The sequence below is a fragment of the Pseudorasbora parva genome, chromosome 21 (genome assembly GCF_024679245.1).
Source record: "Pseudorasbora parva isolate DD20220531a chromosome 21, ASM2467924v1, whole genome shotgun sequence".
Classification (NCBI taxonomy): domain Eukaryota; kingdom Metazoa; phylum Chordata; class Actinopteri; order Cypriniformes; family Gobionidae; genus Pseudorasbora; species Pseudorasbora parva.
In genome coordinates, this window is record NC_090192.1 from 4,134,907 (window position 1) to 4,157,330 (window position 22,424).

At 43.6% G+C, this 22,424-nt stretch overlaps 1 protein-coding gene across 8 annotated transcripts in view; it reads right to left on the reverse strand.

Moving 5' to 3' along the window:
• Positions 1-3,094: 3,094 nt before the first annotated feature.
• Positions 3,095-22,424, reverse strand: part of LOC137056263 (cilia- and flagella-associated protein 337) — a 38,814-nt gene continuing 19,484 nt past the window's right edge. For 7 of the 8 annotated variants that reach the window (XM_067430297.1, XM_067430302.1, XM_067430300.1 and 4 more), the window contains 4 exons: positions 20,546-20,670; positions 16,304-16,416; positions 16,078-16,203; positions 3,095-3,764 (listed from right to left, as the gene is read on the reverse strand). In XM_067430297.1, coding sequence (XP_067286398.1) covers positions 3,624-3,764; positions 16,078-16,203; positions 16,304-16,416; positions 20,546-20,670 — 505 coding nt within the window. In that variant the 3' untranslated portion in view covers positions 3,095-3,623. Of the gene's footprint in view, positions 3,765-16,077; positions 16,204-16,303; positions 16,417-20,545; positions 20,671-22,424 lie in introns of those variants that run through there. The other variant, XR_010900275.1, reaches the window with a different exon arrangement.

The window sequence follows — 22,424 nt, forward strand, 5'->3', positions numbered from 1 at the left end:
TGTTGTGCATGCTCTTGAAGCTCCGCCCTCTTTTTGATAGAACAGGCTGGGGGCACCAGCTCATTTGCATTTAAAGGGACATACACAACAATTGTGTATTTTTAATAATTGGAAATTTTAATATGCTATAAAAAATTATGTGGGATATTTTGAGCTAAAACTTCACATACCCACTCTGGGGACATCTGGTAAAATTGGGGCATAATATTTTCCCTTTAAAATTGGTTAAATCACCACAAATTATGGATTTTGTAGTTCACTGAAAAATAACAAGGTTTTTCAAATGATTTAAGGTACCTGGCTGCCTGTGTTTGGGAGCATTTTTTGGATTTGAAAGCCTATATTTTGATTGAGTTTTGGTTGGAGTGGTCACAAGTCTCTTTTGCCCGGTTTCTGACTCTGCAGTGGACACATTCCTCTATGAGGTCTGGACAGCAGCGACGGTCTAAATGTGCTTTCAGCAAGTACAATCACAGGCTGGTAATTGTTACATACGGACATCCTACGGCCACAGCGATGGAGAAGGCGATCACAGTTTGCTTGCTAGGGTGTTTTGGTTGGTCTCTAGAGCATTGCTACACTGCTGTAAATATAACAGGTGTTCTATACAGTTTCTAAGGCATTTCTGGGGTGTTGTTTAATGTTTCTAGGTCACAGTTTTGGGCTGAGCAGGTTTGTTTAAAACAAATGTTCAAAATTAATAATTATTATTATGGCTATTACACCTCAGGTGTGCATTGTTTTCTAATAATTCAATGGATAATTAAATAATTAAATGATTCCGCTAATACTACGGTTACCACACTTCAAGTGATTTTCTATTTCAAGACATTTGTCAGGTTTTTGTCCTTAAAACGCTCTTGTGTGTAGGACTAATTTCTTAGTCTCAGCTTGAGCCATTGATAGGAGACTAATGCAGTTATTAGAGAGATTAACACTCTCAACAGTGTTCGGCAGCAGCATCTCGACTCAAAGTGAAACTCTAAGTTTATCAACTTCAAGACCAGCGCCATTGTCAACTTGCTAGTGTGCAATATCATGTAGCTTTTAAGTTGCTAAAATCAAGCATACCGTTTGTTCTGGCAGGTCACGTTAGTCAAGCTCACATCTGCTGACTTTCAGCTGATCATGTCTACCTATAGGAATATGACGTCTATCACAGCAAACATATCCACAACTTTCCTGCAAGTCTTAGTGGGCGTCGCCATGACACTTGATACTTCCGTTTGACGGTATCTCAGTTCCGGTTTAGCACACATGACAGTTATGCTGTGTTCACACCATGCGAATAAATAGCGCTATTTGCGCGAACTTGGACGCGTGAACATTTTGACTCCATTCGCTTCATTCACTACACAACAGACGCGAATTTGCGTCATGGGAGGGGCTTCTGCCAGGCAGCGGCAGTCGTCAGAAGGACGAGCCGAGTTAAGGCTGCTCTCGCCGGGGTTAATGAGCGCTGAGCGCCGCTGAGCGTCTGGATCTCACACCTCCAAAACCTTGCTTCCATAAACCATGCAACATAAACGGACCCGTTTGACATGTTGCTAGCACCCCACAGCATTTAATGCCCAACGAGCTTCAAATAAACTCAAGAATTGTGATGTAGAAGTAATATTTTAATTTTAATACTTGTAATTGTTGAAATCATGTCAGACTACTTGTCAGTAGACTTTTTTTTTAATTAACATGAAAATAGATGCATCAACTTGAATTAATTTAAGTACATTGTAATAAAAATTAACATTTCATTGCTGTAAATGTAATTATTGAGTTTATATAATATATTAGTTTAACCTATTTAAAATACTGCAGTACAACTGTATAAATTTTTTGCAAGGGGTTTGTTTATTGTTGTCAATAATTTACAGATTTAATGTGTAGCAAGACCGCTCTAACAGCCTAACGTTATTATCCAAATCGAGACCTGCACTCCCGCGGGACCCAGCACAACCGAGTGCGGCGCGGGATCATATTTGGTGAATGCGGATGCGGGCGGCAAGATATTATTGTGTGCGAGTCGTGGGAAAATAAAATTATTTTGCGGGACTCCCGCAAAGTGGAAATATCTAACAAAATAAATAACTAAAAACAAATAAACTTTTCTTTATAATAAAATCGATTTACAGGCGCATGGAGGGAAGGTAACTCTCGCGTGGTTCATAGGAACAGCCAAGCCTACCACACAGTGGCAAAATGTGTGCACGCATAACTCTGGTGAACCGCTTAGTGCCACAGATATTAGTAAGTTCTTGTAAGATCATTTTGCCTGAAGCGTTGTTATAAAAGTCTACTCCTGAATCCTGATAATACAACCAAGCGTTCAGCTGATAACAGTACAGACTAACGTAAACTGGAAGTTCGTTACCGGCGTGTTCTACGTTGCCATAGCGATCATGGGAAAGGTCAGAGTTCGGGAAAGTTGTGGATATAAGCTCCTTCAGTACTATCAGCAGCTATTGCGTTTCTCCAGAGCTCATTTACCCTCCTCCACCCCAGCCCCTCCTCTCATCCAGTCAGGATTTGGTATTCTGATTCCCCCTGAATCAGACTAAATTCCCAAATTATGCTGGACAGTTTAATATTGACATTAATGATATATGCAATACATTTTTGGTTCTGTTCTGTTTACCCTAGGGGGGTTTATTGCTGCTCTCCCTGCTCTCATCCAGGCTAGGATGAGGAGTTCTTGCCCAGGACAGAACCATACAACCAATTTAAACTATATGCTAATTGTCAATCAATAATCTTTGATGATAATGGTTTGGTGGAATTTGGGCTGAGCAGGTTTGATGAATTTCTTTTACAAAATTACATACTACGGTGTTCGGCAGCAGCGTCTCTACTAATAGCGAAACTGTAAGTTTATCTGCTTTATCTTAAAACGTCAGAGCAGCGCTGACAACACATTTTTGTGGAAGTGTGTGTCAGTAGCATTTGAGTGGGAGAGAGAGAGCGGGGAAAAAACATGGAAATAATTAGTCATTTATTTGTATTCTATTGTTTACTATATTCATTTGCTTGGTTAGTGAGTTGATGTGGGTTTTATAGTTTTTTTTACTGTTGTCAGCTGTAAGGACATTTGAAATAACATGTAATGCGGTCAAGATCAGCTTGGAACTATTTTAGTTTCCCTGAAAATAATTGCACAGATTATAAAGTTCATCAACCAATCAGATTCAAGCATGTAGTATTAACTAAGGTCTACTGCAGACCTCTCCTCATTCATGTTATGAACAGGATGAGTTACTGTACATGCCAAATTGTAATACTTAGGAGTAAGAGTTTGTTCAAATCTCTAACCCTAAGTATGCGCGCAACAGTAATAATGATGATTGTCTAATAGATTTTTATTGCTAAAATTACAGTTTAATGTACAGAAAAATAAAAGCTTCAAATGGGAATCAATGCAACAGCAAAGGTCACATACATAGTAGAATTTCAAAAACAATTATTCTTGCTTTATATTCCAATAAATAATACATAGTATACACACATTGATTTGACTGAACAAAATTGGCACAAAAGTTAAGACAGAGGAGGTGCATTTCTGTGTGTAAATCAGTGTATAGGAACTGACCTGTGGCAAATATACAACCTGTAACCTCCATCATACCCACTGTCTAGTTCTCCAGTGTTTCATAATCCCCAGCACCTTCAGAGGAGAGCATCCGAGAGCTCACTTCTGTTCCTCTGGAGGAGGAAGTATGCCGCATCTTCAATTTCCAGCTCTTCACAGGTACATCTTCTAGCTCGCTGATCTCCTAGAATGAGTTAAAAGTATTTCATATTTAATTGCAGTCAAAGTTCTCACATGCTTGTGGTGAATATGCAAATAAAACACTGTCAACTGCTTTTCCTTTAAATTTAGTGAAAACTCTTTTTTCCACTGTAGTGGAGACACTGAAATGTGTCTGACTTTTGTGTTGTGGTTGCCATAACAATGCCTCGCTCCCCTAAACGTGCCGTTACAGTCAGTATCCCATCCTGGCACACGGCAACGCTTCTGCACTCTCTCACCAGCAACTCCTCCGTGATTCACTCTTCATTTTTCATTTCACTTCCAGGCAGCTTGAAAAATGAATGTACAGAAGAAAAAAAAACATTCGAGCCTTCTTATTCCACCTCACTAAAGGCTTCACTAGCCAAGCAAAACTTCAGTGTGTTGAGGCGTTCATGGCAACAAACACACAACAAACGCTCAATGCAAAACCCTGGTGCTGTTCTCATAGCACAAGGGATAAAAAACTGGGTGTTGTCTTTGTTTTTCTAATCCGCTGGTTTTGCAATCAGCAAATCAATCAACATTACGTAGCTACAGGTATGTTTGTGACTGTCAAGCGACATTTACGGATACATTTTTTGTCATTTCGTCCCCACCACGAGTGCTTAATTTGTAAATTAATCATTGCTGGATCAAAAGCACCAATTAAAAGGTGCTGTGACTGACAGAATATTATTTAGCGTTGAGACCAAAAATTAATCAGTTGATCAGTGATATCTCACCAACAAGCCACGAGGGGGCAAAATGGGGGAAAATGGGGCCTCTCAGATCTAATGTGTACCTCCTCAGTTTTAATTTGTCAACGGGATGGATTTTAACCCTTGGACACGTACGATCACACCGGTGATTTGAACAGTCAATGTGTCACTGCTCATCGCTGAGCCAGAAATGGACGTGCTTTTCATACATCACTATCCAGTGTTTTCAACCACATGATGTTTATTTTAGGTTTAAGACATTTAAATGGAGAACTATATAAAAAAAAAAACAATTAGCCTAAGTTGTTAAAATTCAAATTCCATACATTGAAGTCTATGGAAGCTTTATTAACAATAATTTCAATTTTAATTTGAAGAAGTTTTTATTCATCAGATGTACACATTGTGTGTGAAACAAAGTTTACCCTGTTCTTCTCCCAGTTTACTAGCCACTTACTTTTATTTATTTTAGGAAAAACTAATGAATTTATATGATGTAAATCCGGCAGATCCTCTAAATTGGGGTGCATTTCATACAACTCATTGCACGTTATGTCAACGTTTGAAAATACTGTTCTAAAATAACGGCGCCTTAAAAAAACTTAGTAATAAGCAGTAAGCACCAACCAATGAAAATGACTCAGGAAAGCTGGTCAAAAATAGGCCTATACAGTATATGCTAAGGGGGCCAAAACTAAAACATAACCTTCAAATGCATCTGCATTAACGCATCATACAGTGCCTTGCGAAAATATTCGGCCCCCTTGAACTTTGCGACCATTTGCCACATTTCAGGCTTCAAACACAATGGTATGAAACTGTAATTTTTTGTGAAGAACCAACAACAAGTGGGACACAATCATGAAGTGGAACGAAATTTATATGATATTTCAAACTTTTTTAACAAATAAAAAACTGAAAAATTGGGCGTGCAAAATTATTCAGTCCCTTTACTTTCAGTGCAGCAAACTCTCTCCAGAAGTTCAGTGAGGATCTCTGAATGATCCAATGTTGACCTAAATGACTAATGATGATAAATAGAATCCACCTGTGTAATCAAGTCTCCGTATAAATGCATCCGCACTGTGATAGTCTCAGAGGTCCGTTTAAAGCGCAGAGAGCATCATGAAGAACAAGGAACACACCAGGCAGGTCCGAGATACTGTTGTGGAGAAATTTAAAGCCGGATTTGGATACAAAAAGATTTCTCAAGCTTTAAACATCCCAAGGAGCACTGTGCAAGCGATAATATTGAAATGGAAGGAGTATCAGACCACTGCAAATCTACCAAGACCTGGCCGTCCCTCTAAACTTTCAGCTCATACAAGGAGAAGACTGATCAGAGATGCAGCCAAGAGGCCCATGATCCCTCTGGATGAACTGCAGAGATCTACAGCTGAGGTGGGAGACTCTGTCCATAGGACAACAATCAGTCGTATACTGCACAAATCTGGCCTTTCTGGAAGAGTGGCAAGAAGAAAAAAGTGTTGTTTAAAGTTTGCCACAAGCCACCTGGGAGACACACCAAACATCTGGAAGAAGGTGCTCTGGTCAGATGAAACCAAAATTAAACTTTTTGGCAACAATGCAAAACGTTATGTTTGGCGTAAAAGCAACACAGCTCATCACCCTGAACACACACCATCCCCACTGTCAAACATGGTGCGGGCAGCATCATGGTTTGGGCCTGCTTTTCTTCGGCAGGGACAGGGAAGATGGTTAAAATTGATGGGAAGATGGATGGAGCCAAATACAGGACCATTCTGGAAGAAAACCTGATGGAGTCTGCAAAAGACCTGAGACTGGGACGGAGATTTGTCTTCCAACAAGACAATGATCCAAAACATAAAGCAAAATCTACAATGGGATGGTTCAAGAATAAACATATCCAGGTGTTAGAACGGCCAAGTCAAAGTCCAGACCTGAATCCAATTGAGAATCTGTGGAAAGAACTGAAAACTGCTGTTCACAAACGCTCTCCATTCAACCTCACTGAGCTCCAGCTGTTCTGCAAGGTGGAATGGGCAAAAATGTCAGTCTCTCGATGTGCAAAACTGATAGAGACACACCCCAAGCGACTTACAGCTGTAAAAGGTTGTGCTACAAAGTATTAACTTAAGGGGGCCGAATAATTTTGCACACCCAATTTTTCAGTTTTTGATTTGTTAAAAAAGTTTGAAATATCCAATAAATTTCGTTCCACTTCATGATTGTGTCCCACTTGTTGCTGATTCTCCACAAACAATTACAGTTTCATATCATTATGTTTGAAGCCTGAAATGTGGCAAAGGTCGCAAAGTTCAAGGGGGCCGAATATTTTCGCAAGGCACTGTATTTGTCACAGTGTGTCACCATTTGGTTCATGTTCGTGTTCTTATTTTGTCATGTTCACTGTCATGTTTCCTGGTTTGTCATGTGACTTCATTGTGCCCTCTTGTAATCATGTCACGTGCTTTTCTAGTCTCTTCTGTCATGTTGTCATTGGTTCTTTGTCTTGATTGTTCTCAGGTTTGTCTTGTTAGTCATTAGTCTCTGTGTATTTAAGCCCTCATGTTTGCATGCGTCTTTGTCTAGTATTGATGTTGTAACCATTTGTTTGGTGAGTTTGTGTCTGTGCTAGTTTAGTTCATGGTGTGTCAAGTTTAGTCAAGCCAAGTCTTTGTTTCTCTATCTAATGTTACAATATTAATCTCTCTTTCATAGTGCGTGTATGTTTTCAAAACATTGAAAGTTGAGCTTCACACTCCACTTCCATAGGAATTAACTGTTCCTATCTCACTCTGCTCAGCTTGCTTCATGCACGCATGTCACTATGTAATGCACTTGTTTATGCCGGATTGTTTAAAAACAAATGCTGGAATGAAAAATTCAACATCGGACATTTTCTTGAACAGGATCCGACTCAAATTAAGCACTGCCCGCAACTTGTGTGTGTGATAATGACAGATGATTTGTTTTTTTTAATATAAATTGTACATTATTATAACTAAATTATTTTGAATTGTTACATTTACCTTGAATTTATTCAATTTAAATATATATGTATGTATGTATGTATGTATGTATGTATGTATGTATATATATATATATATATATATATTTACATACATGCATACATACATGCATACACACACACACAATTTAGATTTTGTTTTATTTTTATAAAAACTAAATGAATGTGTATCTGCTGCTCATATACATCCACAGACATTTTGGTTTATTAAGCTTGGACATTGTCCTTAAACTATTTGCCTATATACAGTAACATGCTATTTAAAATATATTTTCTTTAGTATTTCTGCTATATAAAAAAACTAAAATTGTATTTATAATATAATGTTGGAGGCCCCCCAAGTGGGTTCTGGACCCAGGTTGAGAATCACTGTCGTAAACTTTCATAAGCTATTTATTTTTTCAAAACAGTAATCAAAAATGTTAAAATATGTGCATAACCTAATAATATTAATATTCATATATTCAGGGCTTGACATTAACACCCACCAACCGGCCAAATGAGTGGGTATTTCAGCAGTGGCGTGAAAAATAATTACTCCTATTAGCCACCTTGGTAAGGTGAATTTTATATATAAAATAGATACATTTTTCAATTGTAGTCTTTTAAAAAGGCATCTGAAAAAATAAACCAATTGCCGTGTAATGTCAAAAATATAGATTGTTAATGCATATTGACACTGAAATATCTGAAACACTTCCAATTCTCATTTTCCGCAGAATAGATACATAATACCAGCTGCTCTTTCTCTCTCCTCTCTCTGACAAAGTTAAACACAAACCCACCTCCCCTCACTCACTCGTTTCATTTGCCAAAATGATGTCAAAATGCCATAATGTCAAATCTTGTCACGTATTTATGTAAACACAGTCAGTTATGTTTTTAGTGAATGTAAAGAGCTGGCAAAGAAAACGTCTCGGTTACGTATGTAACCCTCGTTCCCTGAAGGAGGGAACGGAGACGTACGTCAGAACTGAACCGACGAATGGGATCTTACTTTAGAGACCAATCCTACTTCGAGCATCTAACAACGAGCCAATGAAATTTGGCATGCGATCACGCATTCCACGCTCCGCCCCGCAGCGCGGGTATAAATAGGAAGTGGAATGGTAGATCAGCGCTTTTTCTGCTGAGGAGCCGAAAGGTGACCGGACTCCCAGCGGAAGCACAGCATCTGGCGACGGGACGTACGTCTCCGTTCCCTCCTTCAGGGAACGAGGGTTACATACGTAACCGAGACGTTCCCTTTCAGTCGGTCACGTTCGACGTACGTCAGAACTGAACCGACGAATGGGATCTAGGGCTGCACGTTTTCAAGTTTTTCATTAACCGTTAACCGAGGCCCTTAGCGGTTAATACTCGGTTAACCATAGTGTGCGTCAAGGTTATTTTTAGCTTATTAATTTGACGACCACAATCTCCGTAGTGAACGCGCCTATATAGAGAAATGCACATCATGGATTACACAATCAGAGAGTAGCCTATTTCTTTTCGTTTTAAATTGTTAAAAGACATTTCAAGCTTTCTTAAGATCTATTTCATGTCTGCGAGGCGTACGCTGAGTTTCGTTAAATTAGGATGAGATGCGCTCCAGTTCACGAGCAATGCGAGTGGCCGCGAGGGCGCCTGCACGATTAGAGCATGTAACGTTAGTAAAATATGCAGCCGAGAATGATTCACACAGACTCAGCGTTTGACTCGCGCGGCAGAGCCTCTCCCGGCAGAGAGTTCAAGCATCTGTGGACTCGTCCCTTCAGCTCTGGCCATCTTGCTTTCAGTCCGCGATTAGCTTTTTTGTTTTCTTCATTACAGTTAAAGTAACCTCTGCTTTTCTCTAGTCATTCACAAGTTTCTCACTTCAAACTTTCTTTCTTCTGATCCGTTATGCACAGCGCGCGCGGCTCCCGCTCTGCTTCTGCCCTAATGCGACTTATAGTCCAGTGCGATGTTTGTTATTTTCCTCTTCATGACGCATATTTTGACTGATGCGACTCATACTCCGGAGCAACTTATAGCCTGAAAAATGCGGTAAGCACTGCATTGCAATACTTGCATTTTGCCCCGTCACTCTCATTTTTAAAGTGCTCCCACGCTTTCTTTGCCCGCTTAGAAAGCTGGTCATGACTTCTTCTTGTGGATACTACAAATGTCTGGGAGCGCTCTGGCGGTCTATAGGGGTGCAAACATATATTACAACTAAATTCAAGGCACGTCATTGACGCCACTTAACCAAGCAAAATGTTTCACTCGGTTACGCAATTTTTAACGGTTAATCGGTCAATCGGTTAACCATGGACACCCCTAATGGGATCCTATGGAAAACGCCAGGATGCTGACCCTTCCAGCGTCCTGCTTGAGCGCACTGCACCGTCTAGTATGGTACGGAAGTCAGGGCTCCAAGCAGGGAGTACAGTCACTGCTGTTTCTGCAAGACCCACTCAGAATGACTATTGGATAACGGGATAACGCTGGGAAAGCGTGCCTACCTCGTTCTTGAGAGAGAGGGTACGCTGCGGGGCCACGTCCTTCAGGGAAGGAGAGGTGGCAGAATACACATAAGGACTAACCTGGCAGGGTAGTGCAACATATGGCAGTCTCTGGGGTGGTTCCAGCCTGATTGAAGGGGGGAAAGAACACACCCAGAGACGACAGAGCGGGCTCTGTCGAGGGAAAGACACGGGGCTAGCCCGAAGGGTAGCTGGTACCGTGGAAGAATACACATATGGGGTTGCCGTGAGGGAACCGCTACATATGGAACCCAGCCTACAGCCACGTTTCACAAGCATACGGGTGCAGGCCTGGCGTCAGACGGTCCGCAACGTCTGACACCGGAGGGGTGACGGAGGAGCTCGACAGGGTTAGCCGGTTTCCCGGGGAACACAACTGGAGACAATAGACGCACGTATCCGGCCCAGAGGGCGGGAGTGGCGTTTCGCAAGCCGACACTTAGAACGGGCACTTAACGCTCCTGGCCACTGGGGGCGAGGATGCGGGAAGATACCGGCTCTACACGTAAGCTATAGAATCTAGCAAACGTGTTAGGTGTCGCCCAGCCCGCAGCTCTACATATGTCTGTCAGCGAGGCGCCTTGAGCCAGCGCCCAGGAAGAAGCAACACTCCGAGTGGAGTGAGCTCTTACACCGAACGGGCAAGGCACGTCTTGGGACTGGTAGGCCAAGACTATAGCATCCACTATCCAGTGGGCTAACCTCTGCTTGGAGACAGCCTTCCCCTTCTGCTGGCCTCCGTAACAGACGAAGAGTTGCTCTGAGGTCCGAAGGCTTTGGGTCCGGTCAACGTAAGCGCGAAGGGCGCGGACCGGACACAGCAAAGCCAGGGCTGGGTCTGCCTCCTCCGAAGGCAGCGCTTGCAGGTTCACCACCTGATCCCGGAAGGGAGTGGTAGGAACCTTGGGCACATATCCGGGCCGGGATCTCAGGACAACGTGAGAGTTACCTGGCCCGAACTCTAGGCACGATTCGTTGACCGAAAGTGCATGCAGGTCCCCTACCCTCTTGATCGAGGCCAATGCCGTCAGGAGCACTGTCTTCATTGACAAGATCTTAAGCTCACAAGACGCCAAAGGCTCGAAGGGAGGGCTCTGAAGTGCTCTGAGCACTAGAGCTAAGTCCCAAGAGGGTATCGAGGATGGACGAGGAGGATTTAGTCTCCTCGCACCTCTGAGGAACCTGACGATTAGGTCGTGCTTCCCCACGGACTTACCTTCTACTACATCATGGTACGCTGCTATTGCTGCAGCATATACCTTGAGGGTGGAGGGAGACAGCCTTCTCTCCAACCCATCTTGCAGGAAGGAAAGCACGACACTGATCGAACACCTTCGGGGGTCTTCCCGGCGGGAAGCGCACCACTCAACGAACAGGTTCCACTTCAGAGCATAGAGGCGCCTCGTAGAGGGGGCTCTAGCTGAAGCGATGGTGTCTACGACAGCTTGTGGTAGTCCATCTAGAACCTCCGCGTCCCGTCCAGGGACCAGACATGAAGATTCCAGAGGTCTGGACGCGGGTGCCATAGCGTGCCCCGTCCCTGAGGAAGAAGGTCCTTCCTCAGGGGAATCGGCCAAGGAGGGGCTGTCGCGAGGAGTGTGAGTTCCGGGAACCAGGTCCGGTTGGGCCAATACGGCGCAACTAACAAGACTTGCTCCTCGTCCTCCCTGACCTTGCACAGAGTCTGTGCAAGAAGGCTCACTGGGGGAAACGCATACTTGCGTAGGTCCCGGGGCCAGCTGTGCGCCAGTGCATCTGTGCCGAGGGTACCCCCGGTCAGGGAATAGTACCACTGGCAATGGGTCGAGTCCAGAGAGGCAAACAGGTCGACCTGTGCGGCTCCGAACTGGTCCCATATCAGCTGGACCGCCTGGGGGTGGAGTCGCCACTCTCCCGGAGGTGTCGGCTGACGAGAGAGCTCGTCGGCTGTCTGGTTCAGCACACCAGGGACATGAATGGCCCGAAGCGACCTCAGCTGCTTCTGACTCCACAGGAGGAGGTGGCGGGCGAGTTGGAGCAAACGACGGGAGCGTAGACCACCCTGACGGTTGATGTACGCAACGGCCGTGGTGCTGTCCGTACGGACCAGTACATGCTTGCCACGCAGCGGCCCCTTGAGGCGGCGGAGTGCCAGATGTACTGCCAGTAACTCGAGGCAATTGACATGCCAATGCAATTGCGGCCCCGTCCACAGACCAGCAACTGCATGCCCGTTGTACGTGGCCCCCCAGCCCGTGGTGGAGGCATCCGTAAATAGCACAGCATGCCTGGACACTTGTTCTAGGGGCACCCAGGCCCGGAGAAACGAAGTGCTGGACCACGGGCTGAAGGTTTGGCGGCAGTAAGGAGTCACTGGGACCCGGTACTGACCGCTCTGCCACGCCCACCTCGGGACTCGGCCATTGAGCCAGCGTTGAAGCGGTCTCATATGAAGCAATCCGAGCGGCGTGACCGCGGCTGCAGATGCCATATGCCCCAGGAGCCTCTGAAAGAATTTCAGTGGGACCGCTGTCCTGCTCTTGAACATATTCAAGCAGTTCAACACCGACTGGACTCGCTCCTCGGTGAGGCGCGCCGTCCGGTTGACCGAGTCCAGCTCCATACCGAGATAAGAGATCCTCTGTGTAGGACAGAGTTTGCTCTTCTCTCGGTTGACCCGAAGGCCCAACTGGCTGAGGTGACTAAGCACCAAGTCCCTGTGTTCGCACAACTGGTCCTTCGACTGGGCTAGGATCAGCCAATCGTCGAGGTAGTTGAGAATCCGAACGCCGCGTTCTCAGAACGGAACAATGGCTGCCTCCGCGACCTTCGTAAAGACGCGGGGCGACAGGGACAGCCCGAAGGGCAGGACCTTGTACTGATATGCTTTCCCCTCGAACGCCAAACGTAGGAACGGTCTGTGTTGAGGGAGAAAGACACACGGAAGTACGCATCCTTCAGGTCGATCGCTGCAAACCAATCCTGGGGACGGATGCATTGGAAAAATGCGTTTCTGCGTCAACATCCTGAACGGGAGCTTGTGCAGGGCCCGATTCAGAACTCGCAGGTCCAGGATTGGTCGTAACCCACCCCCTTCTTGGGCACAATGAAGTAGGGGCTGTAGAACCCCGTCTTCATATCGGCTGGAGGAACCGGCTCGATCGCGTCCTTCGCCAGTAGGACCTCGATCTCTGACCTCAAGACCTGAGCATCGCTGCTTCGCACGGAGGTGAAGAGGATGCCCCTGTACTTGGGCGGCCGGCGCGCGAACTGAATCGCGTAGCCGAGTCTGATGGTACGGATGAGCCAGCAAGACGGCCTGGGGACCTAGCCAGGCCCCCAGAGACCGTGCAAGCGGGACCAACCGCACCACAGACGTGCCCGGGGTGGGGCAGCGAAGCGGAGTACTCTGGCCCGACTCGGGAGGCCCGGAGGCGGCCCGAAGTGTTGCCTGAGCATTCCTGGTTTGGACAGAGAGTGGGTGAGAAGGCCCGGGGGCGTCCTCTGAGCCCACTCTGCTGCCCACTGCCCGGAGGCAGGAAAGTGAAGCACTCAGCCCCGACCCGGGAGGCCCGTGGGCGGCCCGGAGTGTTGACTGAGTGCTCACGAGAGAGGAAGTGTGTGGGTGAGAAGGCCCGGGGGCGTCCTCGAGGCCCACACAACTGCCCCCTGGCGACGGGAGGGTAGGAAAGGAGTGACAAGGCCCGTGGGCGTCACACACTGCCAACCTGACCCTCTTGGGGCCCAGAGAGAGAGGAAACTGCTCTTAAAATGTGGGTACCGCTGGACTCCGGAGAGCCAGTGGCAGAACCGAAACCAGTCAGGGCCCCCCGGTCCTCCTCCGGGGGGGTGGGGGAGGGATGCGAACATCGTCTCCCCCGAGCAGCTCCTGTTCTCCCTAGCCGGCCCGTCTCAGGGCCGCGTCCCCTTGCGCTTGCCTGCCGGTTAGCGGGCCCTGGACGGGTTGGGCGTCCCTCGCGTCCGGCACCCTGCTCCTCCAGTGGAGGCTGCTGCTCGGCTCTAGCAGGGTGGAGGTGGACGCAGGAGGGGATGCCCTCGGCGACGAGCCGGCAGAGGCGCTGCGACCGACGACCGAGCAGCTGGTCGTCGGCACCCTGGTGCAACGCCTCCGTCTGCTCTTGGGCCACCAAGAACTGCTGGGCAAAGTTCTCGATGGTGCCGCCGAGGAGGCCAGCCCGACAGACAGGCTTTTCTTGCGCATATCTGCCAGGTTAGCCCCCTATTCCTGGACCACTAGTGTGGACATCGCCTGACCCAGGGAGCGTGCAGTGATTTTCGTCGCCCATAGGGCGAGGTCCAACACCGCACGCAGTTCCTGCACAACCCCTGGGCTGGGACTACCCTCGTGCGTGCAGGGCAGAGGGCAGTGAGAGAGGGAAAACAATGATACTTTTTTTTTTCTTTTTTTTTCTTCTCATTTTTGGCCCTTTTGACCCTCCATATTTCCCTCTCTCCGATGCAGCAATTGACATCTGTCCTCTGCCAGAGCCAAAAATGAAACGCTAGCCCTTTTTCTCTTTAGGATCAGCGATTCCACCTTCAACTACCAGCAGGCATGCGAGACAGTGAACGTGGCCGTCAGAACGGCACACAGCGCACTGAGCGCTCAAGCCTCTATGAAGAAGGCAAGGCGAACAATGCCCTGACGTGGTCGTGTTCTCATGAGAGAATCCGTACCACCCACGAACAGAGTCTCAGCATGCTTTTGATGCGATAGAGGAGTGGGGGCCCGAGGGGATTTACCCGGCGGGGAATCCCCACTGTAATCCTCAGGCCACCAGCGCTTATCAGCCAAAGTAGCCCTTTTCCAGTAACACTAGAAATGAACTAGATCGGGGGATAGGCGAAGGGACTCGACCCCATCTGAGGTTTCATAGTCTCGACCGCGCATCTAGAGCGCCGACTGACGCGCGCCGGTTGTCGTGACAACCACCGCTGTCAGCCGGCCGCTCGACGGCACACGGCGCGCTGAACACTCGAGCCCTTTATGAGAAGGGGGAGACGAACAACGCGCCGACGTGACCATATTCTTTACCAGAACATGAATCACCCACGATCGCAATCTCACATGCGCTCGTGGCCGTCAAGAGGACAGGAAACAGTTGCATACCAGGAATACACGGTTTGAATGACATCTTGAAAAAGACGCAGGGTCAAACCGTGTTGCTCTTTTGTGAATGGAAAGCTGCTCTTTTAGTGTGCTGAAGCACTCAGGGAGATGACCGCGGCTCCACACAGTTCGTTCTGCAAGCCTGTGTGAGCTCTCAGTGATGTGTATTTGTGTGTGTGTAACGCCCAGCGAACAAACAGTTTGTATAGGAAACGCTCAGCGAACCAACAGTTTGTATGGGAAACGCTCAGCGAACCAACAAGCTCCTTTAGATCGCTTGATCACTGATCAGACGGTCTCTCACTGACGCGCCGTATCACCCGCACTGGCAGACTCTCTCACTCAACACTCTTTGACTCATAGTCAGACACTCTTCGTAGGAAACAGTAAGCACTGCTCGGCTCCGAAGTAGAAAGCGCTGATCTACCATTCCACTTCCTATTTATACCCGCGCTGCGGGGCGGAGCGTGGAATGCGTGATCGCATGCCAAATTTCATTGGCTCGTTGTTAGATGCTCGAAGTAGGATTGGTCTCTAAAGTAAGATCCCATTCGTCGGTTCAGTTCTGACGTACGTCGAACGTGACCGACTGAAAGGGAACACATATGTAACAGTATAAATGGATCCGTGTGCCAGGTCTTAAAGTGACAGAAGCCTAATAAGCAAGTAATAAAAAAGCCAAATTATGAGATGATATTAAAAATCTATATGGCAGTTTTCCCGATGCTATTCATGTCAAAATTGTGGCTAGACAAAATGCTGAATGGCTAACTACATTGGAAAAACACAGCAAAAAAGTTAATGTCAAGCCCAGCATATACTCATATATTCTAATAAGCAAGTAATATTCATGAGTTCAGCCTTCACCTTTTCGTGACATCACAACCAGCACATGTGTGTCCACTAACTGTCCCATGCCCACCACTTATAAAACATACTTAACATCTCAGAAAAGACTGACTAACCGGTATCTCCAGAGCTCGAAATGGTGTGAACTCTTTTCCAAAGCAACAGTCAATATTTTGTCGTCTGCGTCGCCGTGCCGCCATCTTTATCTCCAGATCCCCAAATACATCATCTCCAGAGAGATACTGAGACACACATTGAAAGTAAGATAGTGCTGTGTGGAGAAATCCTTTACATAGTTTTAACAACTTAAAACTGCAATGAAATTTAAATTTCTTGACTGACCGTACTGTATTTAGACAGTGGGGACTTTTCCAAAGAGCTGCGGTGGTCAGGCGTGCACTCAAAGTCTGGGGTTTGAAGAGCCGTATAACCGGTTCGTATGTTTAGAGCCAATTCTGCAATGAAAAACATTTATAAATCATTCTTGGCTGGAATAAAAGTTTAAAGACAACATGGAACCAAATTGAACACATTAACAAAGCAATATAATGTCTTTACTAGGTAACTTGTCAGAGAGGAATAAAGTAGAGCAGGATTTGATTGTATTGGTCAAGGTTTGTTTAGTCTCAGGTGACAAAGGCTACAAAGAGGCATAAACCGGTCCGCACTGAAAATCACAAACTATATATATATATCATATATATATATACATCTCCTCCGAATTTGCCTCACTGGCACGACATGCTCAAAACCCGTCTTCGGCGCAATAATTCCGATCTTTCATGTATTCATACTCTTGTGTAATTGACGCCCCATCCTAAATAAATCTGTCTCTTCCGTGATACCCTGAAAATTTTGAATAATCCAATCTAATATGATTTCCGACCTGTAAGGTTGCCAGAATAATAATCTTACACGGTGTGTTAATAGGCCAGAGGAGAACTGGCACCCCGACTGAGTCTGGTTTCTCCCAAGGTTTATTTTTCTCCATCATGCCCCGATGGAGTTTTGGTTCCCTGCCACTGTCGCCTTTGGCTTGGCTTGCTCAGTTGGGGACACTAAAAATATGATTAAAGTTATTCAACTTATTATACAAATAAAATATATGAATTAGGTCTTATTTAATTCTATAAACTATAATACTGATCTGCCAACATTGTCGCTATATGATAAATTAAAATAAGCTGATAACATCACTGTTTTCTCCAGTACGACTGTACAGCCAAATCTAATTTTGTCGCAATATTATCCTGTTTGACACTGTGAAGCTGTTTTGACACAATCGTGATTGTAAAAGCGCTATATAAATAAAGTTGATTGATTGATTGATTGATTGATATATATATATATATATATATATATATATATATATATATATATATATATATATATATATATATATATATATATATATATACATACATACATACATACATACATATACATACATATATATACATACATATTCGGACACTCTGGTTAGCATTTGTGATTTTACAGTCACTTTTCATTATAATTAATATAAAAATTTTAACTACTAAATGTGTTATTTGTGATTTTGAATTGTTATATTTATTTATTATTTTAGCTTTAAATGTGTTTTAATTTGATATTTTTAATAAAAACAAAACCCAAACAATTGTGTGTATGCTCATTATATACAGTACATCCACAGAAAAATTGCTTTATTAAAATGTTTATCAAACTCATTGTTCTTTAAAATATGTAATTTAAAAGATATTTCCTCTAGTATTTTAATTTTTTATTAACAGAAACTGGGAAACAAACAGAAAAAATACTTATAGTGCAGGGGAAAAAATTCTAGATTATATTTTAATTTATTAATAATAATATTAAAATTGACTAGGTTCCGTCCACTGGTTGAGAACCACTGTGATTAACTATTTAATTCGCTATTTATGTGTCCATCTATGTCTAAGTGCGCTATTTTTTGAAAGAATAATCATTAGAATGGATCACACTCAATGCAAAATATCTGTGGCTCTGCGAGTCTAAGATTTTATTGAATTGGAAGATAATTGTGAAACATTTTAGACAATGAATTATTTGGTAAATATTAATTTTATTTGGCCACATGGTTTTCTTCATCAGAATTCAAATTGATTAATTCTGAATTCACATCTTTTCTACATTTTGTCCCTGAATCCCCTGAGCAGCTGCTCTGAGAGATCAGTGATCAAGAAGATACTGGAGGAAGCTTGAGCATCAGCAGACGTCTAATTCTCAGACGAGTGTCTAGACAGCTGCAGAAACCGAGTAACACACCCAGCTCTGTCAGGAGGCTCAGTTAATCGCTTGTTTTGGCATGAAGAGGACTTAGAGCAGGATGGAAGCCGGAGCTGAGCTGAAGTAAGCTCAGCAAACTGCCAGATCCTGTCTGTATTGGTGCTACGTGTGAGGGTTAAAGGGGTGGTAAAACACGATTTCACTTTTCTAACTTTAGCTAGTGTGTAATGTTGCTGTCTGAGCATAAACAACATCTGCAAAGTTGCAACGTTCAAAAGTTTAAAGCAAAGGGAGATATTTGCTTTAAAAAAAAATCTATTTCTAAGGACTACAGCAAACGGCCGGTAGGGAACTACAGACATTAGCTCCTGGGTAGCTGACATCACCAACCCCAATATTTACATAAACCCCTCCTCCGAGAATATTAAATAAGGGAGGCAAGGCCATTTTTTATTGCTGTGGAATAGTACACTGGAGTGTTGTTGCCCCAATGCCGACGAAATGCTGTTATTTTCATTCAGATTGCAGGCCACTTTGTTCAGCCTTCCTAGGGACGGGGGAGTTAGGGATCAATGGTTAAAATTAATTTTTACCTCATCCCTCATAATTATTACCCTAACCTCGCTCTCAGTGCTGCACATTTTACAGAGGAAAGCTTCCACAATCTTCGCGAGTTCAAAGCAGGATTCGCACAACGGCTTGTCCTGAAAGATGGAGCAGTTCCAACTTTAAAAACGGGCCACAACCTGCAAGTATGATTCATTTTTCGTCGATGTGTTTTCCTGTAATAGTTCGTATTGTTAATTGTACATTGTAGCAAGGAAGTAAACAAATAACAACGCTATTGGGCTCTGCAAACCAGTTTGTTAAATGCTCATTCGGTAATCCGACAAACACCTAACGTTACAAACGTTTTTAAAATCTCAACAGCGAACTTGGAAATAGTGTAAATTATTCTTTGATAAGGGCTTTTATGTATTGTTTATCTACATTCTTGTTTATCTACAGGCATGCTAAACATGGTAAACAATCAAAAAAGTTTGATTTGGCTACTATTGTAAAGCCAATGTTTAGTGTTCGTTTTGGGTTAATAGTTCTTGACACAGATATTTGGCTATAATCGTTCTAAAAATACAAAAGGTGCCATTCAGTAGTGATCACTATAGATCCTCAGTCTTTACAGACTACCGGTAAAGGTATGGGGGTTTCTGAAAACCCCCATGATCCTTCTGAAATCATTCTAATATGATAATTTGCTGCTCAAGAAACATTTTTGATCATTGTCAATGTTAAAAACAGTTGTGCTGTTTAATATTTTTGTGCAAACCAAGATACATTCTTTAGAGGATTTTTTAATGAATAGAAAGTTCAAAATCTTTTTTAATAATTATAAATGGGACTACAATCACTTTTAATCAATTTAATGCATCCTTGCTGAATAAAAGTATTTAAAAAAATGTTTAAATCATGATACTGACCCCAAACTTTTGAATTTTGATTTGAGACTACACCGATCAGGCATAGCATTATAACCACTGACAGGTGAAGTGAATATCAAGTGAACATTTTTTTCCTCAAAGTTGATGTTTTAGAAGCAGGAAAAATGGGCAAGCGCAAGGATTTGAGTGAGTTTGACAAGGGCCAAATTGTGATGGCTAGAGGACTGGGTCAGAGCATCTGCAAAAATACAGCTGGAGCAGTGGTGAACCGGCGGCAGGGTCATAGACGGCCAAGGCTCATTGATACACGGGGGGAGCGAAGGCTGGACTGTGTGGTCCGATCAAACAGACGAGCTACTGGAGCTCAAATTGCTCAAAAAAGTTAATGCTGGTTCTGATAGAAAAGTGTCAGAATACACAGAGCATCAGTTTGTTGTGTATGGGGCGGCATAGCTACCGACCAGTCAGGGAGCCCATGCTGACCCCTAACCTCCGCCGAAAGCACCAATAGTGGCACGTGAGCATCAGAACTGGACCACGGAGCAATGGAAGAAGCTGGCCTGGTCTGATGAATCATGACGGTGCGTTGCGTACCTGGGGAAAACATGGCACCAGGGGGCACCTTGGCTTACATGACTTAAAGGATCTCCTGCTAACATCTTGGTGCCAGATACCACACCTTCAGGGATCTAGTGGAGTCCATGTCTCGACAGGTCAGGGCGGTTTTGGCAGCAAAAGGGGGACCAACACAATATTAGGAATGTCGTCATAATGTTATGCCTGATCGGTGTAGCTATGTTTACTAATTGTGCAGTCAGTGTAAATATCAGGGGCAGTAAAGGGAACCCAAAGTTTTGTGTGTGTGTGTGTCTGTTTGTCAATAAGTGTTTCAGTTCACCTGTTTGTCTGCAATCACCCTGCCCTGAACTTTCACCCAAGCAGATAAACCTCTCAGGGCTGGCACATGATTGGCTATCCTCGGTCCTCTCCTCCTTCTCTTTTTTGATTGGACTGGTACGTTCCCTATGAGGGATGTTAATGTATCACCGTTAGACATCAATCAATGATTGACGAAAGTACACAAATTCCTGATGTTTGGGGAATGGATGAGGTCGCTGAAGATGTGCCGTATCCATGTCATGACATGCTGTCGCATCATTTCGTAACATGATGGTATTAAACATTAACCAGCAGTAAGTGGTTCAGTGGATGCATCAACGAGTGCAAACACACATTTAGAAATGTTTAAAGGGATAGACTAAAATGAGAGTTTTAATCCAGTTGAATTAATTTACTCTCCATTATATCATTCCAAAAACATTTCTGAAAGCGGATGGAGACTGGGACCAGGATCTCCATTTGATCATATTTAATTCAGTTTGATCAAATTTAAGGTAAAAAAAAATATATCTTAAATGGTATAAAAAAAGTCTTAATTATCATTTTAAGAAGTCTTAAATTTGGGGACGGACAAAAACTGGTTATATCATCTATTGTGATTGTTAAACTGCAAAAGTCAATGATTTAATTAAATGTGAGGATTTGAAAGTGGAAAATGTGCTGCTGTTGCACGTTCTACAGGCTTGCGGTTGACTGCTGATGAATTATGATGACAATGTTTACTTTATGGCGTGTCTATTGTAATAAGTTGCAGATGGGTGTAAAAGTGCATATTTTATCTCCCTCATCTGTTTGAATTAGAGCAATTGGAAGTAGCAAAGCAAAGACATTTCAAAATAAGAGTCTTCTTATTCATATGCATTTATATATTATTAGTATATTTTTAATTCATAGGACTTTGTATACTATCAACCTATTTCAATATATATAAATATGTATAAAACTAAACATGACTGTTTTTTTAACTGGTTTTGCTGATAAACAGTATTAGGTCTTCATTGATACAAAATATGTGTCAAAATATAATACATTATTTATTTTATTTTATTTTATTTTATTTTATTTTATTTTATTTTATTTTATTTTATTTTATTTTATTTTATTTTATTTTATTTTATTTTATTTTATTTTATTTTATTTTATTTTATGGATCTGTTCTGTAGGGACACACAGTATTAATTAGATTTTTATACCAGTCTTTTAAAACCATTTGCATGAAGAACATAGTGAAATAATTCTTGCCTGACGAGGTCATACTCAATTCTAGTCAGAATATGAGTCTGAAACTGCTCCATTGGGCTGTGATTATGGGGCGTGTTTCAACCGAACCAAGAAAGACATCAATTGGACAGATCTAACCAATCAGAGCAACGAAGCGACGCATTATCAAATGTCAACAGAGCTCAACTGCACTGTGTTGCCAAGTCCGCGTTTTTTTTCCGCGGGTTGTTTTTTTATGTCCGCGGGTTGAAGCGACTATTATGTGATATATAGACCCATGAGTGTGAATTTTAGCAGCAATATTGCCAAAATAACACACATTTTACCCCCCAAACGCCATTTTCCCCCGGAGAACCCCCCGAGAAGCTATTGTTTAGGGCTAGTAGTTGGCGGGTTTTGTTGTAAAAACTTGGCAACCCTGTCTGCACGCGCTGAAATCAGGCTGGAATACACGATCTTTGCCGGTGTTGTAAAAAAAATAAAAATAATTTAATGATACACAGAGTACTTACCCAACATGATCATCATTTCTGAGAGAAATTGTGAAGGTGAATGCAGATACAAACAAGCTCTCCGTTTAAGATTTGAACAAATATAACCCAAGCCCCTTTGATGACGTGATGATTACGTTACTGTTTATCATCTGTCCGTCATCG